General features: G+C 34.5%; 3 protein-coding genes and 1 non-coding gene across 5 annotated transcripts; 2 read left to right on the top strand and 2 right to left on the bottom strand.

Moving 5' to 3' along the window:
- The first annotated feature begins 228 nt into the window (after positions 1-228).
- Positions 229-6141, top strand: LOC141659928 (TLC domain-containing protein At5g14285-like). Its single transcript, XM_074466867.1, has 2 exons — positions 229-308; positions 5559-6141. Exons 1-2 carry the CDS (start codon positions 229-231, stop codon positions 6139-6141), a joined length of 663 nt encoding a protein of 220 aa, XP_074322968.1.
- A 1005-nt stretch (positions 6142-7146) lies between these two features.
- On the top strand, positions 7147-9378 carry LOC141723704 (uncharacterized). 2 transcript variants are annotated; one of them, XM_074525567.1, is made up of 2 exons: positions 7147-7289; positions 8437-9378. In XM_074525567.1, exon 2 carries the CDS (start codon positions 8588-8590, stop codon positions 9164-9166), a length of 579 nt encoding a protein of 192 aa, XP_074381668.1. In that variant the 5' UTR covers positions 7147-7289; positions 8437-8587; the 3' UTR covers positions 9167-9378. The 2 variants fall into 2 exon arrangements, with proteins under 2 accessions (XP_074381668.1, XP_074381669.1); XM_074525568.1 differs by having other exon boundaries at positions 8440-9378.
- Positions 9379-9583: 205 nt separating this feature from the next.
- TRNAP-UGG (transfer RNA proline (anticodon UGG)) lies at positions 9584-9655 on the bottom strand. Its single transcript has one exon. It is a non-coding gene; the product is annotated as a tRNA-Pro (tRNA).
- Positions 9656-10171: 516 nt separating this feature from the next.
- On the bottom strand, positions 10172-22879 carry LOC141723706 (pantothenate kinase 2-like). The gene is made up of 23 exons (XM_074525569.1): positions 22726-22879; positions 22208-22601; positions 21798-22010; positions 21543-21601; positions 20507-20623; positions 20227-20346; positions 20053-20147; positions 19881-19974; positions 19540-19671; positions 18526-18638; positions 17954-18146; positions 16593-16801; positions 16237-16281; positions 16087-16135; positions 15713-15795; positions 14900-15016; positions 14375-14438; positions 13849-13995; positions 12943-13101; positions 12127-12210; positions 11097-11291; positions 10911-10982; positions 10172-10500 (listed from the first exon to the last, which is right to left on the bottom strand). Exons 2-23 carry the CDS (start codon positions 22512-22514, stop codon positions 10411-10413), a joined length of 2757 nt encoding a protein of 918 aa, XP_074381670.1. The 5' UTR covers positions 22515-22601; positions 22726-22879; the 3' UTR covers positions 10172-10410.
- Positions 22880-27005: the final 4126 nt, after the last annotated feature.

The raw sequence follows: 27005 nt of genomic DNA on the forward strand, positions 1-27005 counted from the left end.
TGTAGCCTTGGGCCACAAGTCTTGCTTTGTTGCGAGTCACAATACCAAATTCATCCACTTTATTCTTAAAAATTCATTTTGTACCAATGATTGAGACATTCTTTGGTGGCTTGACAAGTTCCCAAAAATCACATCGTTCGAATTGATTGAGTTCTTCTTGCATAACCGTGATCCAATTTTCATCTTCAAGTGCTTCATTGACATTCTTTGGTTCCTCTTGAGCTAGAAATGCAGCATAAGCACGGAATTTTGCATTTTCCTTTCCTTGTCTTGAGTCCATTAGTAATATCACCAATAACATATTCTAGAGGGTGATTCTTCACTGTCCGTGTAGCTTTTGGCAATGAATGCTTTGAGATATCTTCATGAGAGGTCTTCCTTATCTTAGATGGAGGAGCTAAGTCTTAACCATCATAGATTGGCATTTTATCCTTTGCTCTATTTCCTCTAGGACCATCAAGAGTCATCTTTGCCATCTTTACAATTGCATCATCAACTAGAGTAGAAGTTTCTGCATGCTGATTTTCAGAGGCAGTTTCAATTTCAGTTGATGTTTTCCAGAATCAGTCTCTGTTTCAGCTTGCTGTTTTAGAGTAGCCTTCTCTGTTTTAACTTGCTGTTGTCCAGCTTCACCTGCATCATCTTCCTCGTCTCTTGGAAGATCATTGTTAGGTTCTTGAAAAGTAACATCTATAGATTTCTCAACAATATGCTTAGACAAATTATAAACTCTATAGGTTTTACTATTCATAGAATAACCAAGAAAAATAGCTTTATAAGATTTAGCATCGAATTTACCATCATTACCAATTGTCTTGAGCACAAAACACTTTGAACCAAAAATCTTGAAGTAACTAATGTTGGGCTTCTTTTTCTTGAGCAATTCATATGGAGTCTTCTCCAAAATAGGTCTTATCAATACTCTTTTAGAACATAGCATGTTGTGTTGACTGCTTCAGCCCAAAAACTTCTAGGTAACTTGCTTTCTTGCAACAATGTCCTTGTTGTCTCTTACAATGACCTATTCTTGCGTTCCACCACACCATTTTGTTGTGGAGTCCTTGGAGCCGAGAATTTATGTGATATTCCTCTTTCTTCACAATAAGCAACAAAGTCTTTTTGGAATTCACCACCTCGATCACTCCTTATACCTACAAGCTTTGTATTGAGCTTATTCTCAAGTAATTTAATTAGTTTCTCAAACTCATTAAAAGCAGCATCTTTAGTTTTAAGAAACAATACCCATGTAAAACGAGAATAATCATCAATAATTACAAAACCATATTGCTTACCTCCTATACTTTTATAGGCTTCTGGATCAAATAAGTCTAAATGCAAAAGTTCTAAGTGTTTAGAAGTAGATACCATTTTCTTTGCTTTGTGAGTACTTCTAATTTGCTTGCCTAATTGGCATGCCGAACACACCTCAGTCTTGAAATACTTGATTTTGGGTAAACCTTTGACTAGCTTCTTCTTTGAAAGCTTGTTAAGCAAGTCCATGTAAGCATGACCCAATCTTCTATGCCAAACATAAGGATCAGTGTCTATTGCAGCAAGACAGCAAGCTGTTTTCTGCAACTCAAAGTCCAAAATATATATATATTTCCTTCCCTTCTAGCAACTAGGGGGACTTTGTTAGTACCAATAGTAATAATACACTTATCAATACCAAAGTTTACAGTATGACCATCATCATATAACTGACTTATGCTAAGCAGATTATATTTAAGGCCTTTAACATATTGAACTTTATCAATTGAAATGTGTTTATTACCTATTTTACCTTTTCCAAGGATTTGAAGAGTTTTGCTATCACCAATAGTCACTCTTCCATCCTTTTTTATCTGAAGACTCAAGAATTGTGCTTTGTCTCCACTCATATGTCTAGTACATCCGCTATCCAAGATCCATTGAGTTGATTTGACTCGAGCGGCAAGACACATCTACAAAACAAATAAAACAACTCAACCTTTTGGTACCCAAAGTTTGTTGGGTCCGACATGGTTAGCAGATAAAACATATAAAACATGTAAATCAGATTTCTTTATCCATTTTTGGATAAATCTAGGTGATTTAACTCTGCCAGCCTGATGATAGTAAGTTGTCTTTGTTCTGCCATTCTGACCATAGTAAGCTATTTTCTGTTTGTTTCCTCCATGGTATGATGTCTGAACATTCTGAGCTCTGCAATATTTTTCCAGATGTCCCTTATTTCCACATCTGTTGCATAGCATAATCATAGGGTATGCCATGTTTTCCTTCATATCTTAGAGCATTGTCCTTCTTGTTTGCATTCATTCCAATTCCTTCTCTGACCAATGGAATATTTGTGTTGTTCATCATTGATTTGAGACTTTCTTCTCCTTGAACAAACGATCCCATGCCCCTTTTTAGATCCTCAACTTCCTTTGTGAGCAGATCAATCTTTTCAGCTTGCTGACTTATGATTTCAGCTTGCTGAGATGGTACTTCGACTTGATTTGAAGGTGTTGCATCTATTGATTCTCTGAGTTTGAACAGCTCCAAACATTCATCCCTTGCTTCAATCTCCATCTTTAACTCTGTGATCTCCATTAATTGAGTCTTGTTTCTTTTGAGGAGAATTTTGTTGAAGTTTTCCACATGACTGACTTTAGCTTGAAGATCCTTGATTTCAGCCTCTTTGTCAGCTTGTGTAGGTACCTTCTTGTCAATCCAAGTATCCACTTTGTTCATCAAATCTTGAACCATTGTCTTGAGATAATTATTCTTCTCTTTTAGCTTGCTATTTTCAGCTTTAAGAGAATAATATTCTCCCATAGATACATTCTCACATTCCTGCATAGTTAGTGGTTCCAAAACAATATTTTCAGAAGATAAATTATATTTACAAGAGTTTACCTCACTCTGATCTTCTTCTGAATCACTTTCTAGGTATCCGCTTTCTGAATTTTCTCGAACAGAATCATCATCAAGTCCAACTAGGGCAAGATTGACCATGTCTCCACTTGAGTCATCATTGGAAACTGAGTCATCATCACTCCAAGTCATTAGAGCTTTAGCTTTCTTCTTATCCTTGAAGACAGTTTGCTGTTTTGACTTCAATTTGTAGTAGTCCCGCTTATAATGGCCTGGCTTTACACATTCAAAGCATGTCTGATCTTTAGAATCTTTGTTGGGCTTCTTGTTGTTGGAAAATCTGCCTTTATCTCTTTTCAGCCTGTTCTTCTTCTCGATCATCTTTCTGATCTTCCTGGATATTAAAGCTAATTCTTCATCTGACTCATCTTCAGATTCCAGTAAGCTGTTATCAGTGTGAAGAGCTAATTGCTTCATTTGAGCAACTGGAGCTTGCATAGAACTTGATTGGCTTTCCTTGATTTTGCTTTCAAATTGTTCCAATTCTGCAAAAACAGCCAATTGATCCATAGTATCTATAGTTGGAGAGGATTCTAGAGCTGTTACCTTTGGTTCATAGATAAATGGCACAACACTAAGTATCTTCATGTTGATTTTCTCTTGTGGGATATGCTTTCCAAGCTGCTTTAAGGCATTCAGATTTATCTGAAACCTTGCTTGACTTTATCGAATAGTTTCTCCATCTTGAAGCTTGAAATTTCCAAACTCATTCATTAGTTTGCTCCATTTCACCTTCCTTAAGCTCTTGGATCCTTCGTGATACAATTCCAGAGTATCCCATATCTCTTTAGCTGATTTGCATGAAGAGACTTTATCACATTCACTAGGACATAACCCATTCATGAGAGAATTCCTAGACTTTCCATTGAAGATGTATTTGATTAGTTCAGCCTCTGTGAGATCATCAACGTCTTTCACTTTTCCTTCTTTGTCCTTGAACTCAAATGGACCCTTCTGAACAACTCTCAAAGCTAGTGGCTTCCTGGATAGATACACTTCCATGCGACCTTTCCACCATTTATAGTTTTCTGTACCAAGCAAGAGAGGTGCTCGGTAATCCGAGGTTCCTTCGGGATATTTGTCAGCCATTTCGATCGAATACTATTCCTGTTACAGAAAGATTAGTATACCAAAGTTCTGATACCAACTGAAAATACACCTAGAGGGGGGTGAATAGGTGATTATGACTAACTAGGATTACTTTTAAATTTTACCCGATAATAGCTTACTGAGATTTTACCAACAGAACTATAATCTGACAAAGATAGTAAGCTGAGATGACTAAATGCAAAGCAGAAAATAATGTGCAGAAAAGTAAATAGAACACACAAGAATTTTAGCCAGGTTCGACCCCTAAGCCCCTATGGTCTACGTCCTGGTCCCTTACCAACTTGGTAAGAGAATATATTATTGATCAATGAAAGTTATAACTACAAGATACAACAATATATCTCCCTTTATCCCAGCTGCTGATAATGGCTTGCTGAAACCCTGTTTAAGAACCTGCTCTCTAAGTACTATACTACCCCGTAGTACAAAGTCCTCTAGCAAGTACCACTAAACCCTTGTTTCCCTTAGCCAACTTATCCAGCAACTAATCAATACAATTTGAATAATACAAATCAATGATAAAATTTACAACTCAAACTATAGACTCTCTTCAATAAAATACGTGTATATAATTAGGAGCTCGAGAGTATTTTGAAATCAATAAAGATCAGGAGTTGTATGTGTTCTTACTTGCCAAGTCGTCAGTCATAAAACTGCAAGAAACCACATATATAACCACACATTAACGTTTGAAACATTCTCAACAAATTACAACGGCTAGAATCCAATTCTACCGTTTAAGATCGTTGGGATGGTTTCCAACGTTCGTGTGTACGTTAGATATAAGAGAAAGAAGGAAGAACAACGTTCAGAAAACATCTCTTCCATTTTGTAGAGTATAAAACGTTTTAACCAGAAGATAGAAGATAGAGTTTGATGGAAAAACAAACTCCTATTCTTTAGGAATTCAATTTGAATAAGTAAAAACATTTTATAATTGAGCTCTCTATATATCATGCACGTATATTATATTAGAGAAGTCCTTACAACTGATATATATGAAGATCCTATAAAATCTCCATAAAATTCGACTTCCTTGTAGAATCTGGACTGTGCATCTTAGATTGCTGTTATTCTGACACTGTTGATCATAGCTTACTGAAATATATCACTGTCTAATGATAGCTTGCTATAATTATGCTTAGAATGACAAAGTCATTAAGCTGATTATCTGCAAATAAGCTTGGATAACAGTATTATAGCTTGATGTGTTGATCATCAAAACTAAGGGATTTACAAAATATTCCTATTTCGGTTCTCGGTTCTTTCGGTTCCGGTTCGGTCCGGTTCTGACCCGTTGCCCACCCCTAGTGGTGCCTCCGATTAGAGGTGGCCAGACGGTCGGGCCATCCGGGCCGTGCCGAGTTTCAAGCGAGCCGAATCAATTAGCCAGTAACTCGTGAACAGCACGTAGAATTGAACGAGCCGAGCCGAGCCGAGTCGTGCCGGTTTGATAAAGTGATAACCCGGGATCGGCTCGCGAATTAGGCGAGTTAAGCGAATGCGAGCCGTGCCGGTTCGTGCTTGCAAATTCGTTGACGGCCGCTCCCAGATCTCCTTGTCTTCTTTTCATTCTATCTCACAATATATCTCCTAGCCCACTTCCTCATTTTCAATAACTGGACCTCCAAGCTCCGACCCGAAGCTGCAAGCTGCTTAATCTCCTACTTCCATGGCTCTCCGGCCGTTTTTCTCGCCGGAAAAGCCTTACTTTCCGATCAAAATCGTGGGTTTGCTTCAACCAACACTACTTTCCAGACCCTTGTTCTTGATTACAGTATTGCTTATTTTTTGATGGACCTCATTCATTATTTACTGTTTTACCCAAGTGATATTCTTTTTATTGCCCATCATTTAGCCACATTGTTTGTATTTATGACTTGTAGATTTGTTGTTTTTCATGGGGCTTATGCTGTGCTTGTGCTTTTGATTATTGCTGAAGTCACTAGCTTTTGTCAAAACACTTGGACTTTAGCTTGTGCTAGGAGGAAAGATTCTGAGTTTGCAGACAAGGTGATACTATGCGAGCCGTGCCGGTTCGAGCCGTGCCGGTTCGTGCTTGCAAATTCGTTGACGGTTAAGGCGTGCCGGGCCGGTCCGGTTACGGGCCGGTTACGGTTATCAGATTGTTAATTCGTGCTCGGTTCGTTTTAATTACCGGTTCGATCCGAATAGTGACTCGGCACATCTCGAGGCGAATTGTACGAATTTCTGGCGAGCCGAATAACGAGCGGGCCGATCCAAACCGCTCGTTTGGCCGGCTCTACCTCCGATTAGTTTACGATGCATGCAACTTATGCCTCCAATCTTACATTCATATATCAGCGGAATCAACAACTTGACCCTGATAAAAAAATATTAATTTTTTTCCAACTTTTTTAAAATTTAAATTTTCTGTTATACAATTGGTTGAAATGGAAAATATTATTATTTGAGAAATATGCAAAAATTCACACAATTAATTTGTTTTTTCAGAAATTTTGTTGTGAGAATGGTCACATGCAACACAAATACAATCATCATGTTTCTGTACAATGGTTTTTTTGAAGGATGATTGTAGCTTTCTCGATCACTCTTATTGACAAACTTCTTTTTTATTTGTTTGCTAATAGAATCCGGATAAATAACCTACTCCCTTAGAGTCCCTCTCATTTATTTATTTATGCTTTTTTTTATATTTCTTTCTATTCTTTATATTAGTAAAAGATGTCATAAATAATAAATTATTTTTAATATAAAAATTAATTAACTAAATTTACGACTGTCCTTCAATGCACGCATTTTATACATAAAATATTATTCGGTGTTATCACATTACTCATTTTTCTTATTTTTTACATTTACTTACATTTTTAAACTCCGTGTACAATTTTAAAGAATTGGGATTTAGGAGGGATGAAGGGAGTAATAACTAATTTGTCGAAACACTATTTTTCAAAATGGAAATGTCAAATATTTATTTCGTAAGAAAATAAGTATGATTGATCTGATAGTATGCTTGATCTTAACTGACGAGGAATATTTTTTTTAAAAATATTAATTAACTGAATAATAGTGAATAGTTATAAAATTCTCGTTTAGCAAGACATAAAAATAGTTTACTTAAATGAACCCAAGCAGATCAAAATGGGCTAGACTGTGGTCCAATTTGTGAACTATAAACAAAGCCCTAAAAATTGAAATAGGCCCAATTTGGGTCCAATAATAAACATTGTCGTTGAAATTTAGGCGATTTAGTGAGAGAATTGCTGGAAGCAGAGCATCGAAACCCTGGTTTGGAGGTTTGTTACATACAATAAATATATGTATTATGTATGTATATGAAGTAAATATTTATTCTGATAAATCTTGAGATTTGATTGTATTTTTTAAACATTAGTTGTGAAAATGAATTTATATCTTGTTTGTTAATGTTTGCTTATTTTTTTGCTTGTATATGGGTGTGATTAAATAAGCAGCCTCTTTGTTATGTCCATCTGTTTGAGAAGGATTATTAAGTTTTCAATACGATGAAATGTTGCGATTTGGTGGTACATTTGGTTATCTGTTTTGTTAGGGTGCCCTAATGGTGTTTGATTAAATGCCAGAACTATTATGTTTACAGAACTCATTATTCTGTTATGTTTCAATAAATAAAAGAATGTACAAGTTAAATGTTAAGCAACGAGTCACAATAAAGGTAGAGGAAGGCCCGGACAAGATCATATACTCTTTAACACTCCAATTAATCGGACGATACGTTTCGCTACGATTGATTCGTTTCGCTACGATTGACAACGACAACTAAAACCATTACCAATACCAACAACAAACTTATAAATTGAATAAATGGGGGTGGGAGGACTCGAATCCGAGTTCCTCCATAAACCAAGCTCAGTCACACTAAAATTTTAAGGTGGTAGAGGAAATACCAAACAAGATCTTATATTCTTTAACATAACAAGTATTTTTTAGGAAATTAAGGATAGTAACCACGGAGGGAACTGTATGGATTATTTCAGAGACTAGTTTAACATTGGATTAGGGGTTGAGTTTATTATGGACAAGCAGAAAGCTGGACAGATAGATAGATTTGTTCATTGACTATAAGCATAGATAGACTGCTGTGACTGGCTGTAGGTAGATTAGTGTGACTAGTAATTGATTTAAGGTTACGGTGGTGAAGTGAGCTAGGTCTTGATCTTGATTCAATACATTGCTATTCTCAGTATTTCATAACGCGGCTTGTAGTGCTGAGTCTTTCCCTAATGAAAAACGATTAATGTTTCTCTTTTAGTCTCATGTGAAATTGTTTACAATTTTCATTTTATGTGAGTATTTGGCGGAATTTAATTGCATAAGTGGACCACATTAGTCCATATACAACTTTTATTTCATATTCTCATATTGAACTATATTTTAGGATGTTGATTCTTATTTTTTTTTCAGCAGGAAGGAGCTCTCTAAAGGTGCCAAATTTCAAGTTGTGCTAAGAAGAATAGTGTTTTCCAACAGCTCTGCACAACATAAAGGCTTGGTTTTGGTTTATTAAACTATAAACATTATCATATGATTCTTTGTTGTACTAATTGAAAACACTATGAAGCTCATATCTCTTGTCAGATCCATTCGTTCTCGGCCCATTCTTCCTACTGTTTTAGGGTCATTGCAAACTCGTTCTTTTCAACCGGATTTCGTTCCTAGAGACCCTAATGCGAAACCCAAAAAATACAAGTACCCCAAATTCTATGATCCTTATGGTCCTAGACCCCCGCCTTCGGAAAAGATCATTCAGCTTGCAGAAAAAATTGCAGCCTTATCACCCGAAGAACTAAATCAAATTGGACCGACTATCATTTTAAAAACAAGACATCCAAAGATGCAGCAAATGTCTGCTGATGGAATTGGCATGAGTTCCCAAGGAGGTCCTGCAGGTGCTGCTAAGGCCGAGGAGGTGGCTGAAAAAACTGCATTTGATGTGAAGTTAGAGAAATTTGATACATCTGCAAAGATCAAGATTATAAAGGAGGTGAGGACCTTTACGAGCCTTGGTTTGAAGGAAGCAAAGGAGCTGGTTGAAAAGGCGCCTGTTGTGCTTAAACAAGGTATCACCAAAGAGGAGGCAAATGACATAATAGCGAAACTGAAGGCCGCTGGAGGCACTGCTGTTATGGAGTGACATATTCAACTTGTTGCTTAGGACCTGCTCTACTTTTTTGTAGGCAGTCTTTTGAGTGCATGCTTAAAATAACGTGTTGATTTAAAATTGCAATTGGTCCTGCTAAGTTATGAATTATTGTATTTGCCTATCTATCCATGTAGTTGGAGATCATTGACAGTTAAACTGTGATAGTATTTTTAACAAATACGATTTGCAAATTGAGATTAAAACTCTTAGATTGACAGTTAAACAGTGATAGTATTTTTAACAAATACAATTTACAAATTGAGATCAAAACTCTTAGAATGAGGTGCTTCTGTTAGTTGAAAGAAAAAAGATTGACCTAAAAAAGGAAGATATTAGCAGAATTCTATTGTTACTCTAAAAAAGGAGGATAAAAGGAAAAAAGTGAAAACACAGGATAACGGAAAAAAAGGGGCATTCCGAGAATCGAACTCGGGACCTCTCGCACCCAAAGCGAGAATCATACCACTAGACCAAATGCCCACATGTCAAGTATGTTCTAGACAACCTTTTTAAACGGAGAAATACTTTCTTAACACTTCAGCAAGCACACATGATACATCTGTATGATAATTGCATCATGTATTATCTTCAATTTTAGCTATAAATCTACCATTTTCATTAATAAGTTTTTCAAATAATAATATAAATTTGATATCAGTCATGTGTAAAAGTTAATACTTTTTTTTTCCTATTTTTGAGCATTATCAGTTTGATTTTTAAAGTTGCGCATATCTTAATTATATTGTTTTGCAATCAAACATATAGACCTCAACTGAATTTATTATATCGATATGATCTAAAATACAAGGAAAAGTCATGATATCATAATCCTTTATTACTTAAAGAATAAAAATCTGATAATAGTGTTCATTAATGTTTTCAAAAATGACAGTTAACTAATTTAGTGAATCTGCTAGTTATATCTAAACATAAACTAAGTGTTGGTTCATCTATAAAATTGTGAATAAAGTTAAATCAAGTATGTCAGACAGAGAGTTGGAAGAAGCTAAAAACTCAGCATTCAAATTAAGTATCCTATAGTTATGATTCTACAAAAACTTAAAATATGTGTCCACGAACTGATGGCCGATTAATTGTTTTTCCGTCATGTCAATTATAGCTAAGATTGAGATTTTCGATCCGGATATTACAACTTCACAGAATTCTAGTCAAGGTGATAATTTTATACAAGAGTTCAACTACAGATGTAGGAACAGAACACATGACAGAAGCTTTCAGCTAGCAGGCTCATATCTGCAAACGCAGTCGTATATGTTCCCTTTGATCAACTTTTCAGCCAAACGCTGATTCTTCACCATCGCAAGCTGTAAATATTTGATATTAAAATAGTTTCAAGGATAAATCAGTAATTCAGCACCAAGAAACTCTATGCAACAGGTCTGCTTGTAAGAATGTCTATTACAAGGGTACTGTGAAAATAGACTTGTGAATAAAATTTACCGAACATAGGGTTAAAAGACCAACTTAAATTGAGAAATTCTTTTCTGTTCAATAAAGCTCGAAAGTATTTTCACTAAATGACTAGACTTCCCTATATATCTATATAGCCATATAGGTATCTTCTTAATTACCGCAAAAATCATAAGCAAAGCGAACAAGCAAAGCAAACAAGCCTTATATACAAATCATAAACAGGCGAAATGCTCTCCATACTCAAACATAGAAAATAAATCGAACAAAGTAAAATATTAATAGCACCTAACTAAAGATTTACCTTGAGAGCGTCACATTTGAATTTAGCATTGTAGTTGGTATGCAGAGAACGACCCATTCCTTCAAGGATGATCTGAAAGTCCAGTAACAGGATATTATAACCATGAAAACTGAATTTTATAATAAGTTTTCCCCCCAATTATCACATAAACAAGGAAAAAAACGCTAAATAATTTTTTTAATATACCAAATCAGCATCTTTCGCTGCTGCAGCTAACTCCGAGCTGACCTGTCGCAAGTCTATGCAAGGGCTTCCACATCCATTCTCAACAACCATCAATGGAACTGAAGATGAATTATTTATACAGCTAGCTTGGCTGCTAATCATTGCATCCACAAGTAGACCTCCTGCTACTGCAGCTCGTCGGAGAATGTCACAATGCTGTGGACATGAGATTAACTCCTCATTAGTCGTTACATGTGATACCACAAGAAAGAAGGAAAACAGAGGCACAGATCTTCAAATTTTTGAAAATTTAGGTTGTACAATGACATCCCATATTTTACATACATCAGGGATGAAAAATATTGCAGTGTTGTTATTCATAATCTATAAATCTGACATGGTCTCTTACGAACTTCTTCACCTCTTTTCTTCAGAGGCTATTCTAAACTCTAAAGTACAGAACAATCAAACATCCGTTTTCACTTTGATACCCATTATTTATTACATATACCAAATAAAGTAAAAGTTACTAAAACTAATGAGCTTGAAAATTAAAAAGATTTTGGGCCCGTTTACATTAAACAAAGATACTTTGTACTTAAAAAACTTATATCATGACTTCCAAATATAATTTTTACTCTTAAGAGTTAATATCTGTTCTCAATTAACTATGTAAAATTCATAGGTCAAAATAGATTAATATACATATACTAGAAGTTATATGTGGTGAGGGTCATACTAATATTTGCAAGTCAAACTACAAATTTAAAATATATCACTAAGAAAATAAATTCTTCCCTACATTTTGAAATTGAACAAAAGTTAGTTTTTAGTCACAAGTTCTTATTTAAACAAATGAACCAATTAAGCAGAATAGATTCTTTAGGTGAGCTTGCCATATAGACCCAGCGTCACTAGCAAAGAGATATAGGAGGGACAGACTTGGTCCGAAAAGAGAGAATTGAAAGAACAGAAACTATATAATTTTTTGGATAATTTAAACAATGCTATTCCATATGGTTGTAAACTCATAACCATCTAGTTGACACACCTTAGCAGCCTCGGCTACAATTTCGGGAAGTTCCATAGCAGTAACATCATTTAACGCTGGCAGGGAGTTTGCGACCAAAACAACCTGAAAAAGTATTCATAGTTCATTCTTAAGAGATCAATCATATCATAACCAAATAAATCAGAGATATACTGTAGAAGTGGTCATACTAGTAGCATAGATCAATTTAATGGCATGAAATTCTTTATAAACAATACTTTATGAGTAGCAAACATTACTGACACTTCAGGGTAGAAAGACATTTGCCATGCACTTCATAGTGACTGCAATTTTCCTTGCATTATAACTTCAGAACTATAGTTTTTAGTGTTCATGGACTACTTCGAAGTGATTTCATCTACTAAATAAATATAATATATACATGATTAAATCATGTCTACTAAAAAAATATTGAATCTACTCTATATGTAAGTCATACAACAAAATCAAATCCCAAAAACAAGTTGTCCAGGACCTTGCTCTCTATAAACAAGTTGTCATGAGGCCTTAGATTTCATTTTGAAGTAGAGTGGTGCGATGTGAAGTGTCCGGTGTTACGGTATTAGTATGAAGAACCGGATTCATATCACATACCCATACACACATCAACCAATGCCATGTTGTTTCGACGCAGGTACGACTGAATAGGAAGCCAGAGAACATGGGGCACAAAAAACTCACATCAAGCTTTGTAGAATATCAAAATTATCATTAGCTAAGACACTAGAGTACCATTTTGACTAGGTGGGCACCTAAATTGATCTCAGGACACATATATAAATTTGAACCATCTATTTAGCTCAATCAAATTCTTACTTCAGTTCCACGGCGGAGGAATTCTCGTGCAAGTGGAAGCATTCCAAGAACAATGTCGGCACCTGAATTATCCACAAAGAGTAATGCTCTTTTGTGAGGGAGAGGCTTTGTGTCTCCAGATCCCAACATCCTCTCCTTGAAAATATCAAAATCATCCACCTAAAGGCAAATGGGAAAAAAATAATGTTTTTCCCATAAATACTTCAAAGGAACATGTAAGATCATTCTTCCCCAATGTCAAGGCACAGGAAAATACTCTAAATATTGACACATATATATCATGCACGTGTAACTAGAGTACTAGACTACATACTAAAAATGTCTAAAAGAGCTCTCTTGCTATTTTGGCGGGCCTGTTTATCATTTCTCCCTGATAGTTAAGCTCTGGCACTAAACCAGTATCTCTTCTAACCAAGACCATATTCTAAAGTAAGGGGACTCGTAGCTATGAAACTTATGGAATAGACACGAGTCCTTGAAATTCAAATTGAAGAAGAGAGAAAATGCGAGTTAGAAGAATTTGGCACGATATCATAGGTGCACAGAATAGAAAATGTTTAATTAAATCATGCAAATCTTCCCAATGTTAAGCAACTCTTAGATAGTCTAATAAATCAAAGCGTGCCAGATAATAAAAGGTTTTCGACATAATATCTAGTTCAGGAATGACTTCAATTAGTTAATCTTTTTACCCTTTTTTACCTTACAAAAGCGGGGTCAGAATATGTCGATCTATTCAATTGAAACTACACCGAGACACCAAGTTTCTAAAGGCTAATCTGTGCCTTTACGCAAGTCATTATAATTTTATATATTTCTACACAAGAATTGGCATCATTTAGATAAAATTATGAATTCAAATTGAAAAATGAAAGTTCAAACCAATTATCAGCATGATCTACTTACCCGCCAAGGTCTATGCATCTTGTCGCGACTCATTCTATAGATTTCAATGATTGTTCCTTTATGATAGAGATCAACACAAGCACGAGATCCCCAATCAAATATGTTTGCAGCAAGAACACCTTCTATTAACATAAGCAACCTTCTTTCCTAGACATAAATATTTGGGAATTGCGATCAATTAGCAAGTCAAGATACTTGGAACACATAGCCCAAAATAATTTAAATGACTAAATCCTTACAAGGCTAATTCACTGAAATCAAAACGGAACCATAAACTATATCAAAGTTTCTAATCAATATCAAGACAGGATTTCGAAAACCTACCTATTGATAATAATCTCCCACGAGAACAACAAACAAAAGCCTTTTATACTACGTCACTAGACTCACTACTACAGGTTGTCGTGACTTGTGTTATTCCTATCTCTTGATATTCACATGTTTTTATTTAATCACTGTTATGTTGCTCTTTTTCTTCTTCCCCTAAGATAAGGTAAGGAGAGGCTGCATCTGTAACATTATGTACCTCATTCATACCATCAAGCTCCAATAGAAGGTCAGGTAAAACAGCTAGTGATGCCTCATTTTCCCTATCGCAAACAAAAAAAAAAGATATTGATTAGATGTCAAAAGTCTGGTAGTATGTCTTGTTACTTCGCAGGTGTCAGCCAGCAACAAATCTGCATCTCTTGTCAATCTTAGGTAAGATAAATGAAAATATCATAAAGCGTGTTAATTTCATAAGAAAAAAAGCTTGTATAACTTTTGAGATGTGATTCAAGATTAATTTAAATATCTATATTATTTCTTAGTGGTCAACGGGATTAATAAATTAGTTTCTAATAAAATTTAATAATTCTCCTGATCCAAGACATCGACAATACCAAAGGCCTTTGCATTACCTCCCCCCTATACGAAAGGTTTTTTTTGGGGGAGGGGGGAGAGTTGTTCAAGCCTTGTTGAAAGCAAGAAATAGTGTGTTGTTTTTGTTTTCAATTAGCCAAGAAGAAGAATTACTATATACACACAAGATATTTGTACAAGTCGGTACCTCTGTTTTATGCTTCGATAGGCATCAACAAAATAAAACTCCCTCAAGCATTCTTCCCTTAGTTCCAAAAGGTTGGCAAGCCCTAACTTCCCATATGCAGCAGGTTCCTCCATTAACCTGATTCATTGAGAAAATATCTTATCAAACAATAACAAATATATGAATTAATTTTATGTACTTAATTAGAAATATTTTTCGCTAGTTTGCTGTACTCTTAAATCTCTCATTAGGAGCACTGTTTCAAATTTGTTGCAGTACTTTGTTAAGATTACTCTTTCACTGTACCCTCTTTTTGTGAAAATCCATTTATCTATAATGGGATTACAGAGTTCGCGGGACCATATTTAACAACAGATTCAATGTTTATTACAATGGCATGCATATGACTTTTTCAATTTAATACCATGATTATTGCAGCAATGAATAAGATGATACAATTGAGCTGGGATTTACTATATAAGACAAGCTATCCTTTGGAACCTCAGGCTGAAAATGTGGTATTTAGATTTTACATAATGACATGTATATAATCATTACATTTTAAAGATGAGGCCAGGTTCTTATGACTTGGAAAGTCTCAGTTTGACTGGGTTAAAGTTCATAGGTCATCAATCATTCAAAAAAAAAATCTACGTAACACAAACCCATTCCAAAAAATCAGGCTGGATCCACCTAGGTATTTTTTTATATTCTTCGTACATCAATATTTATCATCAAGAGAATTGCTGCATTTAGAAAAAATTACTTATGACTTGTTACCAAAGTAGTTTCTCAAACATATGAATAAAGTACATATTTATAGTGTTATAAAACCTTGCAAGGTGGGCGGAAAATGCACGAGCAAATGCGTCACCTCTTCTTTTGGCATCTTCTGTACCCCCTTCACTTGCAACTGCCTGCAAAATAAAGACCATTGTTATCCAAAAACACATATGCTGATGAAAGAGTACATGAGAAATGTTATTGTACATCATATGAGCTAAAATGTCGAGAATAAAACATATCCTATAAAAATCAGCAATTCAGAGTGATAACGGAAAATAAATCTATTCCAAAAAATATCGACTCCAAAAAATGTGTAGTGCTTGTAAGAGGAAAATGATCGTCATGGAACGGGATAAGCAGAAAGGAATCAAGGTTAGAGAGAAAGTATATAAGCTAATATATTACTAATGTTCTGAAATTACCTTATCAACAAGGTCTGGTAAATGTGAAGAAAGCACGGTGAACCAGTAACTGCAGTAAAAAAGTAAAGATAAGCTCAAAAGAATTGATATCTGTTTCTTTGAGTAATAACTAGTATCTCAAAAAAGAAATTAAATTAAATTGCAACTTACTCTAGCTCACCACGATCCAAGAGATCTATAGTGTTCGGCTCATATCTGTATATAAAACAAGTACACATATGTTATAATGCAATTATTTTTTTAATAGTTTTAGTTTTATTGTTTTCCAAAACTTAATATTTTGTGGTTAGCTGCTCAAAATAAAAGAAAAGAAATAAAACAGAAGAAGGTTAATATCAGATATAGTGGTGAACTTGAAAGCATGTTCCAAATGGAATTGGCTGATACCAGCCCCTACGGTACTGACCACACAACAAGAAGCTACTTATAATAGATATAGTATAAACAACAAATAAAAAATATTTACTAAAGTAGCCAACATAAACAGGTAAATTTAGTTTGCATACGTTTTTAGGTCAGCCAGTAATGGAAACACCTCCAATGTGGGTACAAGATGGAGAACACCAACATTTAAATTACTAGCATCTGAACGCAGACTATCTCCTTTAGATAATGGAACTTCAAAGCCACCAAGCCCAGTAGTTTCTGGTGGAGCCATCGGAACAGGAGCAGTGATTTCAGTTCCCTTCTGCACAAATTTTTCCATCCACGATATCTGCAGTTGATCCACAGTCACTTTTATAAACTGGAATCAGGACTTTATACTGCTATCAAATATAATGGAATGCATGATCAATGAAGCTAGCTAAGCTTTGAAAGACATGGGGAATGCTTGAGCATTCCACAATACGGAAGAGCGGGTATGTAGGTTACTAGAGTTAGTTGATCTGCTATAATTCTAAACATAAAAGTCTTTTCAACTACATAAAAACAAAAACATAAGTAATGTGTTATACACATCTTAGAAAGACCAGCGGTACAGAGCAACAAAGTAAAGCTCAAGTACAGATGAAAAGATGGTACAACCTTCACATATGATTAAATGAATAATAAAAAAATGTTTAACATATGGGTTACCTTGGCCTTATTTGCAAGAATCTAATGAATAGTAATAACTTGTTGCAAGGAAGAAAAATGTATCTGTCATTATTAAATTTATCACCTTTCTTGTTCAACTTAAAGGAATCTCTTGTTATTTTTTTACTTCTGTAGCTACCCAGCTGTCATACACTACCAATATTTGTTGGAAACCTAAAGCAGTAAAGCATCTGTAGGAATCTCTTGTCTTTATGGCTATTTGAGATATTAGTGCACTATAGGAGGATATGTTCCAATATGTCTTTTACCCTTGTTTTCCTGAAAAGGACATGAAGTTCTTCAGAGCATATATTCTTTGGCATTTTTTTACTTTGAAATTGTGGGCAGGGTTGTATAAATCAGATAGAAATATAATTTCAAATTATGGCCTTGTGGCTGGTGCTATGGAATGCAGCGTTAATGCTTGGGGTTTAACATGTTAATATACCCATAATAGGCATGCATTTGTAACAAACGTAAAGAACCTGCTGTCGTCTAGAGTCCTGGGTTGGAGGGGAAAAAGAAGGGATGAATACTAGCACAAGGCCTCACCATCTGATATCTATAAAACACTAAAAGAATGCAAGTACAAAACATATAATGAAATAAACAACCAACAAAGTATATTAGGTATTACATGTTCTTTAAACAGACTGAACTAAAGTTCTGCAGCAAACAGTAAAACTGAAATATAATATTAATATGTTAAGAAAGATTACCATCAACTAGAATCCTAAGTATAAAACTTGTCTAGTGCAGATAACAGATAAAGAAACAATTTTTTACTGGCCTTTTCATTCAGATCACCTAGCGGTGGACCATGAATCTTTCCTCCAATATATGGTGCACCCATAGGGAACCTCTCCACTAACTGATGCACCATCAAGTCATCAAGACCGTGTTTTTCGTAGCTCATAAAAGCACCTAAAGCTCCCAAAAAACCTTCATGACGCAAGAACATTGCTTTCGCATCTCCCTTGGACCTGATGAGCATATAAAAATAAAAGTGTTAAATGTACTCTTAATAGTAATTAAGGGGAATCACCCTCGCAGCCAGGCTGTGAACCTTTCAGCCATTACATATATGTTCCACATGATGAATGATCACAACCTTTTCAGTTCTCATCTATTAAGGTATGGCTGAATGGTCCCAGATGTGAGTTTCTTATCAAATCAGTATGAAACCAATACCACTTTTAGATCATTTCGATAATTGGATTATTAAAGTTATACATTGATATAAGCGCTCGACTTATCTGATCTTAAAAAAAATCACTGGGAATAAAGTGATTAATATGCAAGTGGTGTTTATATATAGTAAATATTATTTTCGCTAGAAAACAACATATTTGATGAGCGTACCAAAATTGCACTGCAAATGAAATTGTGTCCATGGTATAAGCGTGACCTCTTATAAAAAATCCTCCAAAAAATATCCTCTTGAGCCCAAATCTCAGCGCATTTAAATAAGCTATCTACAAAATTGAGAATCAATATTAAATTCACAATAATCATCCAACAACAAATATTTTAGGCAGTTTTGGGTTATTCAAGAATGGGAAGTTACTGTTTATATGAAGTGCCATTGACAACCAAAAGTAATGCGGGATACAAATGAATCAAAATATACAAAACTATGAAATGTTTAATATTAAAAAGAATTTAGATAAAAGAGTAAAATCCAAGTTTCATCTATATATATAATATTACATTTGCAATTTTTTTGATAGAAACAGACACATACTTTCCAAGAAACAGAAAAATTCACAATTGACATTAATCTCTATTCCTAACACACAAACACTAGTAATGAAAGTCATTGATGTCCGTCTCTAATTTTCTAGCATATATTGACTGAAACTTTCAGTCACTTTACAAAAAAACATACCAAAATTAGTATGTCTACAACCAGTCACATGCAGATGAACAAATGATCTATCATGAGATGAGCTCTGTTGTGAAGCTACGTTTACACCCGAGGCCAAGCAATCTTGGGTTCACACCTGTTAGTGAGGCCCTAGGTTTAAATAAATTCCCATGTCCCCAGGAAGCATATTGATCTAGAATAAGTTGAGATAAGAATCCGAAGGAAGCTTTCACATCTAATTACTACCAAGTACATGCTAGTAAACCCTACAACAAAAATATATCTAGTGAACCCTACAACAAAAATATTTGCACTTATAAACCCTTAAAAAATGTTTACTTAAAAATCATCAATTAGAACAGATACTCATTTGTAAGGCATATAAGCCTAATTATTCAAAAAAAAATCAATAAAGTGACAGTATGTTTCAAAATTTTCTGCAATCTAATATTTGGTTCATCGAATTAACTTAAAAAAATGTTCGCAGTTCATCGTTTAACTAAACCAACCTGTCCAATGTTATATGATATCATTCTCAAAAGAGATAGAGATATGTCTTCTGGTCTGTAATCTCCAAGCTCCTTATTTTCAGATATTGCTTTGCCAAAACTAGAAGCAATTGTTGATGCCGATAGACCTATCTGTAATATTAAAGCATCTAAGTATGGACTTGCAAGGACAAGACCTATAAAATATCATTAGTACAGGCAATTCCAATTATACAACTCTTCCTATAAAAATCTTAAACGCGGAAAAATCACCTCAATACTTGAGAACCCATAGTGCATAGCTACGTATAGATACAAGAGATGGAGGTGGAGATTTTGAAAAAATGATCACCAACTCGTACCTTTGAGTAATCCATACCACCATAAATATCACCAACAAGCATGTCAATATTGCTATTATCGCCTCGTTGACTTAGCTCCAGAAGTTCATCAAAACTAAATTAAAATGAGCAAAGCACAGGTTATCTTGGCTGAAGAAAAGGAGGCGTAATTTTGATCATGGGATCAACATACCTCTTGCACTTGGTCAGCAGCCTTCCCAGGCCCCAATATGTACCACCGCCTACATTAGTTCCACTAACACGCTGAAATTTCCCATCCCCGTCGACCTGAACCAATTATACATCAACACCTAAACATAAATAGAATTATATAGAATGATATGTATAAAAAGAAGAGCAATGGTACCTTTATCATACTAACACCAGATCCAATATTGACTAGAAGGTAAGGGAATAAATCATTGTGATCAATTTGCACAAATTCTTTATGACCTTCCATGTGTGTGAAAGCTTCATGACGAATAGCCTAGTCAAGGAAGTGCCAGTATATAAAGATATTAGATTTTAGAAGAAGCGTACTGATACGTAACAGACAGGAAGTTCAACTATCCAAATATACTGCGTGTGTTGTAATTAACAAATACCAGGAAAAGAGGAGACTACGAAACAGGATATTCAAATAACACCTTAAGTAAGAAATTTGCACCCGCCACAAGACAATTCATTTCATCTTCTTTGTCTATACTAACACCAAGCTTTTCTTTAAAGAGATCAGCAAACCTGTATGCTCCACCACCTGTAGCCTTTTAACAATTTGCAAGCAATCAACAAATAGACTCAGCACAATTTGTAGCAAAGAAAATTTTAAAAAGAAATAATCTATGGGAGGAACCTTATAACAATAAGCATCATATTCAAGTACCTAAAGACCAAACTAAAAAATGAAATTGCCACCATATACTGCGTTAAATCAGTATGCGGGTCAAATAATTAGTCGCAGAAACAGCAACCAGCCAAGGACACTTGAAATTTTTAATTTAGCTGTCACTAAAATTATAAATATAGGGAAAGTGACAATAGTAAAGATAATCTGGTACTAGCAAAGTAGCAATCTCTCAAACTTAGAAAATAATAGTAAAAAAAAATCTTAAAAACTCAAACCATTAATGATTATTTAAGATTATTGTTTATAATATTTCTCTAGTACAGGACCACTCTCTACCCCAAGTCACAGATCCACTCTCTCATGTGAGAAGTGAACATAGTACAGGACCTCCCTACCCCAACTATTAATGTCACTCTTGTTTGTAAAATTTATTAAATTTTAAAAAAATAATCAGTAAATACCAAGTATGCCTACCTAACAGTTATTTACTTAGTTTTTTTTTTCAAAACATTTGCTTGATGGAGGTATCACTTCAGGGTAACATATGAGTCTGGGTGGAAGACCAGTATGAATTGCAAATTATATTTTCACTTTTAGATGCTAAACACAGGATAACATTCTAAAATTTCAGAAACCATCATCAATCTGTTGCATTTTTCAACCTCAAATCTGATTACATAAACTTGTCATTACAAGCATTCCAAAACAATGTGAACGAGCATCATATATAATCTTTTGACAGATAAATAGAATCTCCGCTAATAAAACTTCACCTGTTTATCATATAAAAGGATAAAAACATTTTCTTTTTCTAAACAACATGAATCCAAGTTTACCTTAATTACTGCATTGTCATTGTTTTGGACATCAGATCGCCAGCCCTGTGAATCCGTTCCTGTTAATAATATTAGTGATGCTCAATAGCAGATCATATCGCTTGTTTGGATATTAAACAATAATTATGAATTCTAGTGAAGAGATCATCACTATTTGAACTATTCATGGTAGCAATATCACATACTGTCACTTAAATTCGAAAGAGATGGAAAAAGGAAGAGTAAATAGTCAAGAACACGGAAAATGTAGATTACCTCCACGATGAAGTTGCTTTGAGTGAATAAAATCCAAACACTCATTCATCTTGTGTGTCTCAAACTTGACAAAATGGAGTCTTCCCCCAAGAATAGGATAGCTCCTCCTATTACCAGTAGGAAGCCCAAATTTATCCTTGACGGACTTCAGTCTCCTATTATTAATTAAACGATCCTCATGTCTCGAAAAATAAACCAGCTTTATAAGTGATCCTGGCAAAAAAATCAACACACAATCAATTGTAATCCACATTTTAGGAAAAAAATCAGCAATCATACGTAATAATATAATCCACATAGTGAACTTAAAATAACTAATGATCAATTAAAATCCATACACTGCATTATCATACTACAATTAAGCTTTAAACACATAGACAAATTTCGACAAGGCAAATATCAAAATTCACCTCCAATATCCAACGCCAAATGAGAGATGTCATCAGACTGATTAGGCAACAAAATCGTAGGATCCCTCTCCTCGAAATTCCCCTGAATAGCTGCTTTACTAAGATCAAGCTGCGGACGAGAGCCTGATCGATGAATTGAGCTTCCGGAAACCGGAGCCATCTCCTTATTATCCCCTCCTACTACTCCTCTATCTAAACTACTAATAGTTTTATATTCAGAATTGTTTGTCTTAATATGATCATCATCATTATTTATACTAACATCGTCAATAACAAGAGGTGGTTGGTTTTCAGTTACACCAGCCATCACTCTATTTATCTGTTTAATTCTTACTTGTTAACTAATTCAAATCTACTCAAAGTCAAAAGTCCAATTTGGAATCCTGGTTCAATCCTATAAACAATAAAACAACAACACATGAATTATTTTTTTAATCATTTAAATTATGTGAAGGAAGAAACAGAACATGTGCAGATAAGTGAACACAACTGAAGAGATTGAATTAAGAGAAACAAACCTTGCAACGAATGATTTGACCAGGTTTATGTAGGTAGATTATAAATGTCTGCAGATAAAAACAGTACTAATTATTGTTGATACGTTCGAGGATTGTGATAGTGTGTGAGTGCGTGTGGGAACAGAAAGCTGACAACAACGCACGTAAGGTTTTGTTTTGTTTTCCTTGTTGAGTTAAATTAAAGTCTTTGTGTTTGGATTGACTTTCAATTCTGGATTTCTCGGTTCTTAAAATATCTAAAATACAAATTTTTATTAATTAAAAAACTAAATTTAATTATAAATCAAATAATTTTTTGAATAATTTTCATATTAGTCATCAGTCAAAATTAGATTAATTTCACTCTAAAATCTTTTATAACACCAGTTTTAATGGGTTTAATTAGTTTTAAGTTTTATCTTTTTGAAGTCAAAGAAGAAACATGTATCTGTGTCAGAGACTTTTTAATTTTTGCTCATCGGTTTCTAAATTTTTGGTAATTCATTCTTTTGTGTTCTTTTCCCGGAGAGATCAAAAGTAAAAAACCATGAATCCCCTAACAGCTGTGTTTGTCTACCGTGTGTTGATATATTACCTCGAGTGAATAAAGTGTAAAGGTAGTTTAGCAGAATTAGATAAATAGTAGTATCTAGTTCTTCATATCCTTTTACAATAAGCTAATTTACATACAAGAGTAATCTCTTCAGCTTGGAATAATCAAGCACATACACAAAAGCACTTCAAATATTGCCAAGTCACAACCATTATTATAACACGACAAGATAACCAAAATAACACATCCTTTTGCATCACATCTGTTTCCATTAAACACATTTTGCTATCAACCATCTGCAGCCTTCTCCGATGGGGAAGCTTCTGGAGTTCCGGATTTTGCACGTTTGGCCTCATAATCTTTCACAGCTGCCTTTATAGCATCCTCAGCAAGCATGCTGCAGTGAAGCTTCACAGGTGGAAGCGAGAGATGTTTTGCGATTTCCCTGCAGTACCAAAAACATTTGCAACAGTTAAGTAGCCATAATACGAGTAGAGATGCTTAGCCTAGAGGAAGAAAATCAAATAGGATATACTAAAAAGGAGACTCAGGATTTTCCTAAAGCAACTTGGCTGACTTTAACATACTATGAAAAGAGAAAAGGGACTGCAAAGATCATGGTCTCAACAAAGTTTTACTTCGTTATGTAATAAAATTGAGCAATTAAACTAAGCTCCAATGAAACTGTTAGCAAAAGAGCAAACCTACTTTTTCAAAATAGTTATATTTTATATATAAAATACTGTTCTTAACATAGTCTTCCAACCGTCCAAACATCATAAACACATATACTCATGCCAAATAAAGGAAAAATCGCCACTTCTAGAAAAACCTTGCCCCCGCACACATGAGAAGGGGATAATGACTCCACCGTAGAGTTATACAAGTAAAGATACAGATATATACATGATACTTACAACCCGTTGTGATATAAAAAAAAAATTAACAACCACGCAGATGAACACAGACAGAATAGCAGTCAGTGAGTCTAAGCACCTCTAATAATGCCATCAGAACAAACTAAAAAAAAGCTTGAAACTATGTGAAATAAAAAACACACACATAAGCTAGTGAAAACAGAATTGAACTAGCGACCAACACATCTTCGCTATGCCAAGTGGTAATTCTACATTAGTCACTAGAACCAGGACAAATTCACTAGAACCATATAATAATCATAGTTCGTTCGAAAAATCATCAGTAGGAGAAGAAAACTCACGTATTCTTGATAGAGACAACATCCTCCATTTGTCTGCCCTTCACCCACTCGGTAGCTGCGAATTACATTAATAACATAAAAAAATTGTCAGATACTTTATTTAAGCACACAAATGTAGAAGTACAACACTAGAAAAATTATAGCATTAACTCAAATAAATAACGAGGATTACTGCAAGAACATAAGCGTGGAGCTAGAACAACACACTAAATAAGTAAAAATCAAAATGTCCAAGATAAACAAGTTCTAGCAGTGTGTATCCACCAACACACCGCTTCTTTTCATTAATATACCAGAAAGATGGAATACCAATGATATTAATTTGGTATGTTCTGGTAATTGTCAATTAAATTTGATGCCTACAAATAAGGTCGGATGTGGTCAAGGTCAACTCTTTATCATGCATTAATTCAACTACTAGAGATCTTCATTAATTTGTCTACACCAAAATATTAAAATACTTAACAATAAAGGTTAGAATTCCATTTATTTTCACTTACATTCACCATAACTAACAACAGAGTAGTTATTTATACAAATTTTATATGATTTTAACCAGAGTAATATTATATTTGTAATAAAAAAAATTTAATTATTAAACAATTTTTTTTATTGAAGTAACAAGAGGTCCTCATCTAAAAAAGGGTAAGTTTCAGTATACTGCCCGCAATTATGAACTTGCAAAATTTTACAAATGGTGATCCTGTATTGGAAGCATCTGTTAGAATCCCTTATGATCTGCAACTAAAAATAGTTCCAGCTAATGGTAAAAAGGGTGATTTGAATCTAGGGGCTGTTATTATCCACTAGGAGGTAAAGCCTCTGAGTGACTGAAGTGCAAAAGAATCACTACCACTCACCACTCTCAGCCGCAGAAGAAGATAATTTGTATGGAAAGCTAGAGAATAAAAAATTCTCAATTTTCATAACCAATCAAAGTCTTTCATCAGAGGAATAAACCCTTATACGTAACCAACAAGTAAAATCCTATGACAAGAAACTGTAAATAGAGGAAACAAATATTTTTATTATTCTATTACAACAATTTATGATATTCCTTATGATCTATTTTGCTACACATATAAAGTTTAATATCTTACAATTAATCTTATTCCAAGATATAGTAACATAATACACACACAAATTTGGATTCGAATTTTGTGTTTCACGTCGGTCATATATAGACGAATACTAAGAAAAAAACATCATTCCAATTTCCAACTTGCATGTCCTCACAACCTGGATATACCCTCGTACATATAGATGGTTTACATTCATCCAAACAATCTACAGGAAAATATATTTGACGAAAGTTCCGGGACTCAAAAGCATCTCAAAATTATTATCAAGATGGTTCTTTATAGTTTGACCTTACACAACACAAACCACGTCACCTAACATACTTCAAATTATCGCAAATTAATTAGGTCTTTCTTTTAACGTTTTTTCTTAATCTGAAGCTTACCTCCCACATAAAGTTCTAGAATAGGCCAAAACAAGCACCTTCCTAAGCCCTATCCCATTTCCATTTTCCTTCATTCTCATTCACATTCCCACTAAACATAACAAAAAACAAACTCTTCATCACCGCACAATCGATAAATCATAAACAATTAACCGAGTTCATTCAACCTCCTCTTCCTACCCACAAATACAATTCAATTATATTCACATCATTTAATATTCAATAATAATAAATCCACAAACACAAACACTCAATACAATAATTTAATCAAACCGAAACTGAATACGAAAACACGAAAAGCCTGCATACCAACAGAAGAGGAGGCAATAGCGGAACCGCAGCCGAAAGTCTTGAAACAAGCATCAACAATCTTGCCAGTCTTATCATCAACCTTAATCTGTAATTTCATGACATCACCACAAGCAGGAGCACCAACAAGACCCGTACCAACAGTCGGGTCGGACTTATCAAAAGACCCGACGTTCCTAGGGTTATTGTAATGGTCCACAACTCTCTCATGATAAAATCGAAGCTGAGTAATTGCACCTCTCTCCTTTCCAAACCCTAACCCTAGAATCCTCTTTGTTGCGTTGCTCAACATTCTTTAGATTTTTTTTGCAAATCAATTGAGATTTTTGTGTGTATATGCGTGTGTGTATATATAGATTTCAGAGATATTTTTAATTTTTATTGTGATGCTTATCGGAGATGAGATGAAGAATAAATAAAAATGTACTTTGAAATTTTGGTTGGTTCATATTTGTTAGGGTTGGACTGAATTTTATAAGACAGGCCCATTTTTTTGGGCCGGGTACTTTTTATTAGGCTAACAGGCTTGTTTATTTGGGTTGCAAATGTGTCCAATTTAGTTGGGGGAGTCGCTTATCTATGCTATCTATCTATCTATCTATCTATCTATACTATACTATTATAAGCGGAACACCCTCTATTTGGTAGTCGGTTACTCGGTACAGTTGTTTAATACGACAAATTACAACCGTCAGATCTAAAGTCACATAGATGAGAACCGTTGGATGCAATAATAAATATTATTATATTAATAT

The sequence above is a fragment of the Apium graveolens genome, chromosome 5 (genome assembly GCF_009905375.1).
Source record: "Apium graveolens cultivar Ventura chromosome 5, ASM990537v1, whole genome shotgun sequence".
Taxonomy (NCBI): Eukaryota; Viridiplantae; Streptophyta; class Magnoliopsida; order Apiales; family Apiaceae; genus Apium; species Apium graveolens.